The 13,534-nt window shown below is 37.9% G+C and overlaps 1 protein-coding gene across 1 annotated transcript in view; it reads right to left on the bottom strand.

Moving 5' to 3' along the window:
- Positions 1-235: 235 nt before the first annotated feature.
- LOC121253025 (sterol 3-beta-glucosyltransferase UGT80A2-like) overlaps positions 236-13,534 on the bottom strand; it is a 32,952-nt gene continuing 19,653 nt past the window's right edge. Inside the window, exons 4-14 of the mRNA XM_041152915.1 lie at positions 11,847-11,958; positions 5,841-6,002; positions 4,681-4,753; positions 4,458-4,515; positions 4,148-4,325; positions 3,391-3,521; positions 1,924-2,026; positions 1,726-1,802; positions 1,458-1,505; positions 1,222-1,371; positions 236-613 (exon numbers count right to left, since the gene is read on the bottom strand). Of these exons, the coding sequence (XP_041008849.1) occupies positions 446-613; positions 1,222-1,371; positions 1,458-1,505; positions 1,726-1,802; positions 1,924-2,026; positions 3,391-3,521; positions 4,148-4,325; positions 4,458-4,515; positions 4,681-4,753; positions 5,841-6,002; positions 11,847-11,958 (1,260 nt within the window). The 3' untranslated portion in view covers positions 236-445. The remainder of the gene's footprint in view (positions 614-1,221; positions 1,372-1,457; positions 1,506-1,725; positions 1,803-1,923; positions 2,027-3,390; positions 3,522-4,147; positions 4,326-4,457; positions 4,516-4,680; positions 4,754-5,840; positions 6,003-11,846; positions 11,959-13,534) is intronic.

Here is a 13,534-nt window from a genome sequence, read left to right as displayed (position 1 = left end):
GCATGATTCTCAGGTTTGCTTTGGGTACGTACCAATCTCTCCCACGTTTGATGTCATATGGATGGATTTATGCATTTTGAACTTGACAAATGAATTGACAACCCATAGTATAATGTCGGCAATAACAGAACCAAAAACAATAATTATTCATAAAGCAGAATATTATCATACCCCCTCATTCACGTACAAAGTCGGTACAAAAAGCAAAAATGCAAGTAGATTAAATAAATAAAGATTGATAAAAGTAAATCATTTTTTAATAGAATAAAGATTGAAAATTACAACTCTTGAAGTAGGAATGGCCTTTTATGAACATGAATCCCAAGCAGTTTCCTCTCTCTCTCTCTTCTCGGCAGAGACCACGCAGGGCATACTATTATATACGCTGTCAAGACAAAATAATTGAAGAAATACATGGAAGGACTGACAACATCCACCAACAATTTCAAGAACAACCAAAACATCTACTTAAAGATAAAAAACTCGATGTCACTGGTTCTGGCTCGAGATCAGGCTTTTTGCAAGGAAGATGTTTAAAGAAGGCTTTCACTGCTCCAGCCACACCATCCTCATTTTCCATGGCCTTTGCAAGTTCGACCGCACGCAATTTCACCTGGAATGATTCTAAGGTAAGTTCATCATGAGGTAATTCGCACATTCTTAAATTCACCTTGACAGACCATAATAAACATTTTTAAAAGTTCCACAAAGGTTTGCAAATTAATGACACCTTCCGAGGAACTGAAGTATACCTGTTGGGAAGGCTCGATAATTTGAATAATTTTGCTATTTTTGTCACGCACTAAACCTAATTCTGCTTCTACATAGGCGGAAAATACTTGCAACCAAAAGGAAGTCACTTGCCAGTCCCCAAGTTTAAAATCAAATTGAAAATCCTAAGCTTACTAGAACACCTTTACCTAGAGGTAAATTTCAGGCTCTTAACACATTGAGGTACAACAGAATTCTAATTAAAGCCTCCTTTGGTCAGTACTCTAGAACATTAAAGGCATGCAGGTATCAAGTCATCCCCACAATCAAACTGAAGGCTGAAAAAAAGGGGTAAACGAGGAGGGCAGGGGAAGAACCCACACTTGCATTCACATCTATCTACAAGGCAATACAGATTCAACACACAATCTGACTGTTGTTTTAATCAAGGCAGTTATTTTAAGAACTTGGATTACAGTATCTACCATTTCAAGAAAAAAACAGCATTACCTTTGGATCTACCATAAACTTTATTGCATCAACCAACTTCGTAAGTGTAAACTCCTCAACAGGAATGGGTGCAGGACCTACTCCTCTTGCATGTACCCGCTCTCCCCAAAAGGGTTGGTCACCGAAGAAAGGTACAATGGTAGTAGGGCACTATATTGCAAAAACATGGATCACAATAATCCAGAAGCCAATTACATGGAACCAAAAGCATCAGAGATAAAGTAAGCTATGATTACCGCAGCTCTAAGACCAGCAGCTGTAGTTCCAGCACCTCCATGATGCACCTGAAGGCATAGAGAAAAAAATGATAAAAGCATGCCTGTTAAATATTAGAAGAACATTGAAAACTAATAGCACACAAGGAACAGGCCAACAACTTTCAAGCCTAACCATGGCCCCCCTAGTCACAACTTGTCACTAGGCCTGATTTGGTACATTTTCATTATCTAGGATGCTTCTGTAACTAGAGATTTAGATCTCGAAAACAGTAATTTTAACTCTCACCACAGCCTTGCATCGTAAGAATAGCCAGTCATGAGGGCAGTTGTCCAATAAGTAAATGGAGTCCTTTGGTTCTGCCACTGGAAAGAACAAGAATTACAGCTAAATAAAATAGCATATCTAACAGATGTGATCAGATAGTAACAGAGGTCATAATAATACAAGAAACATGCAACGCTTTAAAATGAAACTAAAACTTACAGTTCCCAAGGCCACCCCAGCCTTTGTTAATGATGCCCCTCTGTTTAGTGCTTTGCAGTGCATCCACAATAGTTTGGGTCATTTTCTCTGGCTCTTGAACAGGCTGACATCAAAAAGGAAGAAAAAAGGGGGAAGATACAATTACTCAATCAAAAAGAAATATAAATCACAATTCAGTCAGAAGAGAAGGGTTATATACATATCATGACAAGCTGACAACATGTAATTTTCTTTAAGGGGATCCATTCTCACATGTAAAACATTTAAATTACACTATGGGGCTTTTAAGACTCATAAAATGAAAACTACATATTAGAGAGAGAGGCATCCTCCAGAATATACACACTAAGCCTATCTGCTTCAATATTTATAATTCATAAGCCTTTATACAAATTACTTATAAAAAAAATATATATATATATTCCATCATTCAAAGTCTGAATCTTTAAATACAATGAAGCATATTCATATAGACTCTTTGGTCTTTACAGAGCGTACTAGAACTAGATTTCTAATTTGACTAGTACAACCTTCATTGGAAAAACATAATAGACTCCTCAAGACAAAAACTTGAACCCTATCCCATTGTTGCGCCAACCTCCTGATGGATGGTTATCCAGCTTTATTGGAAAAAAAAAAAACAGAGAGATGCTCATACTTCATTAACCCATTTTCATGCTCCAGCTGATAAAAAAAACACCCAAGTCTTGCCGTAATCTCCATTACTCTCAATCCATAGATGTGGCTGATAAGACCATGGATGTTGCGCGCACACAGTTTGAGCATCATCTCTTCATGAACTCTGCTGCTATTAGGACAGAATCATCTCCAATCACCCACTTCATATGATGTACTGTGTCTTTCAATCAAACTTAAATGCCCACAAAGGTAACCCAAAGCTAAAACAATTTCTACAAAATCTGTTATCAAGCTCCATTCCACCCACTAAACCTCTTGATCTAGTATATATTTTAGAAACTTTTTTTTTTTTTGAAGTAATCAATAATATATTAATATATTAATAAATAAAATATATAGTATATATTTTAGAAACTGCTGATGTATTGATCTTTTAAAAGAAATATATAGCTCAAATACATGCAAAAATTTCACAAATCTTCACGAAATAAAATGGTAGGATAACAATAATGTTAGTTATATCATAACAATGGAGATAATGAAGGTGCATCTGATTCTTCAATGTCTTGAAGATTATTCCAGCTTCCTAGTCCTAAGACATGTTTAGAATCTTAATTTTTTTTTTTTAAATTCTCAATAAATTGCTAATGTCCTCAACAAGTCAATCATCCAACGACTCAATTAATTTGTTATATGACCTAAGATGGATTGTCAATTTATCAAGACAATCCAAGCACCAAGACTACCACTAAAACTTTGGAAACAATCTTAAGTATCCATAGGGCAAGAGCAGATATATTAATATGAGAAATAAGAATAGAAACTCACAAGGCTACCAAATCCAATGTAAATAGGCTTTTCACCAGCTCCAAGCCATTTTACAAGAGGTTCAGGAGGTTCATAGTTCGATGCAAGATCAAGGAAACAGAATCCAACCACGTCAACCTTAGGTCCCCAATCTGCAAGCAATATCATCCATAAATTTACATGTTGCATCAAAATTCATGACCGCCCATTTTGCAAGGCTGATGCACAATAAGTTGTTTCAACCAAAATAAATGCAGTCTCACCTAAAGAAAAAGAAAAGACATAAAAAAAAGGTAAAAGAATATACAAACTAAAATGGAGGAAAGAAGCAACATGCCTGAATCAGAAGAAAATGCATATGCCAACTGATTTATCTATCTTCTAGAAATAACCTTGATCCACATGCATTCTGGTGAAAACTACAAACTGGATGGATAAAAGAGGAGAACGCCAGAACAAAATAAGCATATAGCATGAGAGAACACTCTACTCACCAAATTCACCCCACAACTGATTCCTAACCAACTTTTGAGATCAAATCCATTTCATAAAACATAGAAAGCTACCCTTCTTGTAGCTACATTTGACCGACATAATCTTCAGATGGAAATAAGGGAAAGTCTTGCACTTAAAAATAGGATTGAGGACCACATGGTGACACAATTTTCATGAGATTGGCGAAGGAAGTATTCTGTGCTTTGAGAAATTGTAGCATATGGTTCTGTTTTGAATATAATTAGGCATACAATAGGACATGATTGAAATCAAAAGCAACCACCTTTTGGTTTAGGAACCAGGTGAGGACTCCATATATATCCATGTGGGATCTCAGACTCACAGCCTTGTGAACCACTTAAATATGTTACAGGACGAAGCTTCAGCTTTTTCTTCCTCAAATCATTGATCATGTCCCGAATCCCAAGCCAAATCAAGGAGTCAACAATTTGATATGACAGCTGAAAAAATTGAAGCATGCAACCAAAAGTTAGAAGAACTTACCCAAGCAGGAAGAGGCAGAGAAGCTACAGTACCCAAATAAGCAGGAAAGAATAACGACAGCGAAAAAGAAAGAAATCAAACAGACTCACCCTATATCCAGCTTGCTGCTTCACACGGGATAAAGGATGTGGAAATTCGTTAGTTGGCCTGGTATGAAAAAAGTAAAACATATGGAATGCAGTTCAAAATCCTTCACTCAACAATATGAGTAGCACAATACATTAAAAAAAAAAAAAACACATACTTAAAACTAGAGAACAGTTCAAAGTAATACATAATTCAGTAAGATTCAATTACCCAGACAAGACTTACGTCCATGGCATCGTGAAAAATATGTGAATCGGTACTTTCAGTGCCTCAGCCACATGGGTATGCCCTAAAGAAGTATTTAATGGTTACTAGGAGTTTATGAAACAAGGAAATACAATCTCAAGTTCAATAAAATGTGGAAAGCAAGAATATGATCAAGTGTCACCAAAATACAAGTTTTTGCTTAAATTTAGCAAAACCAACAGTCTATAATTGTGTTCCAAAATTCACAACATTCAGTGAGTCATTTTGAAATGGAATCTAAATTGATCGGGTTAACCATTGGGTAAGCAACTTGGCTTCAAATTCAAATTCTTCTGAATATTCAAAAGTCGAATAATTGGGAAATTCTGTGTCTTCCCAGGCAATTCAGCCCAAATGTTTGAAATCTACAACTTTATCCACATATGATTGTCATTGTCTGGTATTTTCTTGTAAAACCATAGAAGTATATTTCACTCTTTTTTCTCACTAACATGGCAAACACACGGCAGTACAATCTAAATTCATTACAGCTAAACAGCCTAAAGTAAACAAATTTGATAGTTGACTTACTTATAAGATGCTATATCATGTATCCAACTAACGTGAACCTGTTTCGTCCACTTATTTACTAAGCACTTTGTACTAAGTTCACCAACCAAATTCATTCTCTGTTACCAAGAAGCTAAGGAAATACTTCTTAGTCCTTAGCTTCCAAAGAAAATATTATCTCTACAACCAGAATATTTTTTTTTTTCTTTTTCCTGCCAAATTTATTCATCAGTTCACCCAAAAAAAGTTCCCTAATCAAAATCAAAACTGACAAACTTCATTGTCAAAAACAATTGGGGAACTACATCAAGATTACTCGTGAATTAAATTCAAAACAGAATGTTAATCACGCTTAGATCTCTTTCCTTGAAAGGTAGCATTAGGAAATACACCCTTTTCTCCTTTTTTTTTTTTTTTTTTTTTTTTTTTTTTTTTTTTTTTTTTTTTTTTTTAATTTCTTCAGAATTTTTCATATGGAATACCTAAGTGAACCTCTTGTTTTCACCCTATCTACCTGAGGATTCTCCTCCTAATAAACTTTCTTATTGCTTATTCGTACGAAGAAAAGAATGTTCATCTACTTCAAAAGGAACATTAAGTACAACAGTCACAAGATCTAACCATATGCTGGGGATTGGCAATGATTGCATCCGCTTTAAAGGGGATACCAGAATCAATATCAGGGTCTTTGCAAGCTGGAAGTAAAGAATAAATAATTTCCTTCATTTGATTTCTTTGAACAGGTATCTCTGAAGGCCCCGAAGGCAAGAACCCTTTATTTTTAACCATGTCTGTTAGAGAAAAGAAATACGAAATCAGTAGAGTCAACAAACTTCTTTCAGCATCTAAAGTAAACAATGAATGAAACATAAATTTAATTGTAATAACAATAATAACATCAACAAAAATATAGCAAAACAATAACAATGATGATGACGATGATAACAATAATAACATTAGTAATAATAGTAATAACGATAACAACAACAACATTACCAACAACCACAACAACAATAACAAGAAGAATCATTTTTATATTAGTATAAATGACAAAAAAAAAACAGCAGCATAAAAATAATAAAATATATTTAGTTAGTTTAATATTTGATCAGCCCCCCCCCCCCCCCCCCCCCCCCCCCCACCAAAAAAAAAAAAAGATGTATTCTTGGTTCCAACCATGCTTTGTTCAATGGCCAAGCATAGCCTGCGAACTTTGCTATTGATTCATTAGCTATATGTCTCATTGGTTTATACACTCTGCTAATTCAAAGTGAAATACTCTTGATGAGCATCAAAATAAGTATAAAGACCAACATGAACCTTATTTGAAAAGGAGTGATGGTACAAGGAACTTGAAAGAATATAAGAACAGGCCCCAGATATGCTGCAAAAGCATCGTAGAAACCATTTATGCATCAAGACTAGGTGAAAGGCATTTCCAACCAGTGCTTCTAAGTGCCAGCTAAGAGCTATGTAACTAATTTAAATAGCTGAGCAGTATTGTGGTTACATTTTAAAAGATTTATAACTTTTTCTTTCTCTCTCTCTTAACTTTTTCTCTCCATACAACCAAAACTTCAATGATGAAAAATTTTATCTTTTCCTTATAGTGATTTTCTGGTGCATGTAGTGGTGAGTTAGTGTTTGATTTTAGTGAGTTATGGGTACTGCGAAGCAGGTTGTCATTGAATCTAAGGTTTTTGAGGTAGTAAGGGATGGTAGGTTTGTATTCTTGACTGAGTAAGGATGGAAGGTGGTGAAAGAGATTAGACTGGGGCTAGGCATGGCAAGGTGGTTCATCAAAGCCTTGGAGGATTGCTTGAAGGCTGCAAGGAAGGGGTTTTATTCTGCTCATAGGGAAGGAGATAGGGGCTATGTTGCACAGCAATGCCACAACTCGAGGATCCTTCATGGCATTGATGGAGTATGGTGGAGGTGGGTATCGGAACTTCTTATTCATACTAGAAGATAGGGAGGGAAGGGGTTGGAGAAAGCTGGTGGCGGTTATGAGGGAGGCTGGTTGTACAGGTGGTCCTGTGTTTCAGCTACCACAACAACCACAATTACGGTCATACCGGGAGGCACTGCTACCCAAAGGTAGTGTCAGGGGTGGCCTGCAAAGGAGTGCCGCCATTTATGTAGGAGTCCAGGCTCGGGAGAAAGGTGACAGAGTGGTTGTCGGTTTGTATGAGGAAAAGGATTTGTGTGCCTTGCAGGAGATGAATTGTCAGATAGATTTGCTGCAAGTGAATCTCAATTGGATGATACGATGTGTAGAGGAGAAAAAAGGGATGGGCTTGGGTTTGGGAGTGGGAGTGGGCTGTGGTCCAAGTGAAGCTAAGAGGAAGGGTGCTACAGCATGGGAAGAAGGCAGCTTACGGGAAGAAGAGCTTCGTGGGGCTCAGATTGGGAAGAAGAATTTCGTGGGCCATGAAGATGAGACAAACTTGAAGGGGAAGAAGGCTACTTACGGGTTGGGCCCAAGTAAAAGCCCATGCAGGGTCCGGAAGGAGAGAGGCCTGATATTGACACAAGAGAAGGTCAGTTTATTGGGTGTGCTGGAGGTGCCTGATACTTCTATAACGGGTTCGAGTCTTGGGCCAAGTCTGACACAAAAAGGGGCGACGGCTTCCGACGACTCAGGTGGTGGTCCGTCGGAGGTCTTACAGTCACCAAAAGTGGAGGTGGGGGAAATCATTGAAGTGGAAGGCTTAGAACTGTGTATCATTGAAGTGGAAGGCTCAGGTGGTGCTCAGGGAGGGCCGCCAGCCACAGATATTTCCGGTGAGCCTTGGGACATCTCTGGACCTATCAATTCCCTTGGGCCAGGCACAACTAAGGTGTTGGGGGGGGGGGGGGGCAGATATGGCTCACGGTGAACCTTTGGAGGGAGCCCGAGAAGGTCCTTTTGTTGCTTTGGAGTGTGGGGGCACGTTGGATAAGGGGGAGATAGATGGGGAAGGTCAGTTGATGCTTTAATATCCCTATGAATACTCAAAAGAGGGGGAGGAGTCAGCAGGAGAGGATCCTACACCCCTATACGTATGATCCCTCCTACTATTTCCTCTAATTGGATATTGAAAAAGGTAAAGGAATTGCAGAGTTGTATGGGGATTTCGTGTGAAGGCTATGATGGGAGTGCAAGTCGTGGTAGAAATAAGGGGAGAGCTGGAACAGTTGATAAATGAAGTCAAAAATTATGAGTTGGAATGTTAGGGGGCTGAATGAGATTAATAAATGCCTTCAAATAAGAGCCTTATTAAGGCAACGGAAGTTGGACATCATTTGCTTGCAGGAAACAAAGTTGATGCTTATCAATAGAAGAATTATTCAGAGTATATGGAGTTGCCAATTTGTAGATTGGGCATACCTACCCTCGAAATGGGCCTCGGGTGGAGTGTTGGTTATGTGGGATAATAGGGTGGTGGAGAACATTGATGAGTTTGTGGGAGAATACTCGGTGGGGTGTTTTTTTTTTAAATATTGATGATGGTTTCTTATGGGCTTTTGCTGGGGTATATGGCCCTAATTTAGATAGTGAGAGGCGGTTGCTTTGGAATGAGCTCGCTGGCTTATGTTCTTGGTGGGAGGCTCCTTGGTGTATTGGTGGGGATTTTAATGTGACAAGATTTTCCAGCGAAAGATTAGGGGGGAACGACAAAATCAAGCTATGGTGGATTTCTCGAACTTCATTTTTGAGTTAGATTTGATGGATATACCTCTAATAGGAGGTGAATATACTTGGTCTAATAATCGAACTTGGTCAAGACTGGACAGATTCCTCATTTCTCTCTCGTGGGACCTACAATATCCAGACTTAAGTCAGAAAAGGCTCCTGAGGACATGCTCTGATCACTTCCCTATCATGTTAGACTATGGTGGCATTCAAGGGGGGTAGAAGGCCGTTCAAGTTTGAGAATATGTGGTTAAAAACGGATGGGTTTGTGGACTTGATTAGACAATGGTGGAATTCATACTTTTTTGAGGGCAACCCGAGCAATGTATTGGCTAGAAAGTTAAAAGTTTTGAAGAAGAATTTGAAGACATGGAATGAACAGGTATTTGGTGATGTAACTTTACAAAAGAAGAGCTTATTTCAAGAATTACAAAACTTGGAGGGTGTAGGAGATGAGAACAAACAAAAAGATAAAGTAGTTTCTGAACTTGAACGTTTGATCCTAATGGAGGAGATCTGGTGGAGGCAAAAGTCAAGGACTTTATAGCTTCGGGAGGGGGATAAAAGCACAAAGTTTTTTCACCAAGTTGCTAATGCATGTAGGAGGTTTAATTCCATTGAGTCCCTGAACATAGATGGTGGTGCATTCTCAGATCAGGTTGTGATAAAGGAGCATGTCGCTGGCCATTTCAAACATTTGTTGTCGGAAACTCATGCCTGGAGGCCTATCGTGGATGGTTTAGCCTTTGAGGCCATTGATCAAAATAGTTCGGCTTTGTTGGAGAGACCTTTTGAAGAGGAAGAGGTACAACAAGCAATCAGGAAAATGAATAAAGATAAAGCTCTAGGTCCGGATGGTTTCACTATGGCTTTTTTCCAGACTTGTTGGGAAGTGGTGAGGGAGGATGTAATGCTGGTTTTTCAGGAACTTTTCACTTATGGCAAATTTGAGAAAAACTTGAGTGCTACTTTTATTGCTCTAGTCCCTAAAAAGACTGGTGCAATAGAGGTACAAGATTACAGGCCGATTAGTCTTGTGGGCAGTGTGTATAAGATGCTTTCAAAAGTCCTTGCTAATAGGATGAGCTCGGTCATGACGAATATCATTTCTAAGTCACAAAATGCCTTTGTGAGAGGGAGCAAATTTTGGACTTGATCCTCATAGCTAATGAATGCTTGGATAGCAGGATCAAGTCGGTAGCTCGAGGTATAGGCAAATTAGATATGGAGAAGACATATGATCATGTTAATTGGGATTTCCTGATATATATGCTGGGGAGATGTTTAATAGTTCGAGGGGACTACATCAAGGTGATCCATTATCACCCCTCTTGTTTGTTCTAGTAATGGAGGCACTAAGTAGAATGGTGTCGCCTGCAGTAGAGGGAGGTTTTTTCTCTGGCTTCTCAGTAGAAGATATCCACGGCTCTACCAATATTTCTCACATTTTGTTTGCAGATGACACCTTGCTATTTTGTGAGGCAAATGCAGGGCATATTCAATCTTTGAAGGCCATCTTACTTTGTTTCAAAGCGGTATCTGGATTGAAGATTAATTTTGCTAAGACGGAGATGGTCGTGGTTGGTGATGTAAACAATATTAGAGGGTTGGCTGACATCTTGGGTTGTGTGGTTTCTTCATTGCCATTGAAGTACCTTGGACTTCTGTTGGGGGCTTCCTTCAAAGCTAAGACAATTTGGGAGGTGGTGCTGGAAAAATTTGAGCGGAGGCTGGCCGGGTGGAAAATGTTGTATTTATCTAAAGGGAGGCGAATCACTCTTATCAAGAGTAATTATCCGCCTTCTCACATACTATTTATCTTTATTTCCTCTCCCCGCTAGCATTGCAAATAGAATGGATAAAATTCATCGTGATTTTTTATGGAGTGGGGCTATGGAAGTATATACAAAAAGGTTGGTGCTCCTTTACTAGTAATACTCGGTTGTGTTTGGGGGATGGTAGTAGGATCAGTTTTTGGAAGGATATGTGGGTGGGAGACACGGCCTTGAAGGATATGTTTATCCCACGATCTTTAGTATTGCAAGGGAGAAGGAAGCTATGGTGGCCGATTTACGAGTAATCAATCAAGGTTTACAGGAGTGGAATATTAGCCTTACTTGGGATGCACATGATTGGGAAGTGACTGTTTAGTGGAGTTTCTGAACTTGCTGTATAACACTCCTATTGTGGCCACAACTGAAGATTCGCTAGAATGGAGACCCTCTAGGAAAGGGAAGTTCTCGGTACGCTCCTTCTATGACTCTATTACCATGCAACAAAAGCACAATTTCTCTTGGAAGAACATATGGAGTAAAGCACCAACCAAAGCCGCATTCTTTGTCTGGACAACAGCTCTAGGGAAGATTATGACCATCGATAATCTTAGACGACGTGGCCTTATAATCACAGATTGGTGCTGTTTGTGCAGAAATAGTGGTGAAACGGCGGACCATCTACTTTTACATTGTGATTTTACTCGAGATATTTGGAATTACTTCTTCAGCAGAATGTGAATAGCTTGGGTAATGCCAGGTAGGGTGGTGGAACTGTTAGCAAGCTGGAGAGGGATCACTGGGACACCACAGATTGCGGCCATGTGGAAGATGGCTAGCATATGTATTTTTTGGTGTATTTGGTGTGAAAGAAACGAGAGGTTTTTTGAGGATCATAAGCACTCATTGGAAGAGTTTAGGAGTTTTAGACTTTGTTTTTGTGGGTCATTGCTCTAGATTTGAATGGCCTCAGCTTCCATGATTTCCTTATAACTGTTTCTAGTTCTTAAATAGGTGTATTCACATGTATACTTTCAGTGTACGCGGGCTATGCCTATCTTTTTATTAATGAAATAATTTATTACTTATAAAAAAAAAAACTAATTTAACAAGAAAGCATATAGTCATTATTAGATCCCATGAGATCACCCAAATCATTCGAACATAGATAGTGTTTAGGTACATACAACCAGCAAGAACTTTTGGATCTCCGCCTAGAGGGTAAAACTCCAACCCAGCAGACAAGACAAATTCTTTGAAATTTGAATGAGTTGCTAGTCTAACACGATGGCCATAGTCCTGCATGTAGAATATCCTCATAAATAAAAAGAAACTGCTGATTGTAATATCTTCAATGGCCTACCTATGTACAAATGTAATTTTAAGTGCATAGATAAATACACACATATAAATCTCATATCAAAATTTAATTCACATTATCTTGGTATGTTTGATAATCGATAGGCAGAAATCAATATTAAAATCCTCCTAAAATAAGTTGGTCTCATCTAACCAAACATAAGGGTCTGTATATAAAATAGTTGCAGACCCATGCGATACAAGGGACATTGTTAAGTTTTTAATTCTATTCTATTTTTTATTTTGTTTATAATTTGATTGTGTGAAGTTGTTTAAACATGATCTTCTTCCATTACTAATTTTAATGAGTAAAGGGTAGAAATAATAATGAAGAAATCAATAAATGACAGGAAGTGCAAGAGACGGGTAATAAAGTGGCAGTAAAGGGCAGAAGCAATAATGAGTAAAGCGATAACTGATGAGAAGTGCAAGAGACAAGAAGTACAAGGGACAGGTAATGAAGTGGTAATAAATGGTCTGTAACATTGGCAAGAAGATAAAGGGTTATAATATGACAGTTCAATTTTACTCTTACAAATTATTTTATTTTAATTTAAATGATAAAAAATGACATGGCTTAATAGGAGAAGAGTTTTGTGCTACAGAAATTATATAGTATATAGATTACGTATTGGTAATACTAACAAATTCTTCTCAGATTAAAATATCATTAAGAGCAATCCAACTTTAACATGAGCAAGAAAAACAGAAGAAAGAATGAAAAAATTGTAGAGAGATGATCACGTATAGCATGAAAATTTGTAGATGAGCAAGAATATAGCTGCCAAATGTAGGACAAAGCAGAAAGGTAGGAAACTTGGCAAGGGGCAACTAGCATTTTTATATCTTGCCTACCAATCCCTTTGAAAAAAGTGGGGTCCACCATGAAAAAGTTCATTTTTTCATGTAGGTCCCAGATTTTCTCTACTTTTTTCAATAGAAGTGCGTGGGGACTTACACAGTCTAGGACTGTATAAATCATTTCCCAATATTCATATCCTAGAGGTGGTTTCACTTGTGGCCATGGGAATGGAGACAAGATCCTTGAGATCGCCAACCGTTACATACAAGGCATAAATGTGAGTTGATCACCCAAGATATCAAAGGAAAAAGGTTTATAATATGTGTGCAGATGCCTAAATGCATTTAAGAATGTTTTCAAAGGTAAAACCAGATTCAAAATCTATTTATCTATTGAGTAATTCACTCATTTTTGATTTTGTGTTTTAAATGTCCCAGGAATGATGATAAGTCCACAAGCTAGAACTGGTGATGGAGACCAGAACTTAGCCAAGCTTTAGTGAGTGTTCAACACATAGTACTTGATTACAGTTACGTTAACATGATGAGTTAGAGGAATCATGTTAGTTTTAGCTTATATGAGTTTCTATTATCTACTGGTTTAATAATTTTCAGTTTTGTTGAGGAATTATCGTTTATGATGTGGCACTCCTAACCCTATAGGAAGGGGTGTTACATAGTCTATCGTAAGTTAGCCTTAGAAAAACCATTAAAG

This window comes from Juglans microcarpa x Juglans regia, chromosome 2S (assembly GCF_004785595.1).
Source record: "Juglans microcarpa x Juglans regia isolate MS1-56 chromosome 2S, Jm3101_v1.0, whole genome shotgun sequence".
Classification (NCBI taxonomy): Eukaryota; Viridiplantae; Streptophyta; class Magnoliopsida; order Fagales; family Juglandaceae; genus Juglans; species Juglans microcarpa x Juglans regia.
The sequence above is the reverse complement of the archived record's forward strand: the minus strand, read 5'-3'. Positions and strand labels throughout refer to the sequence as shown.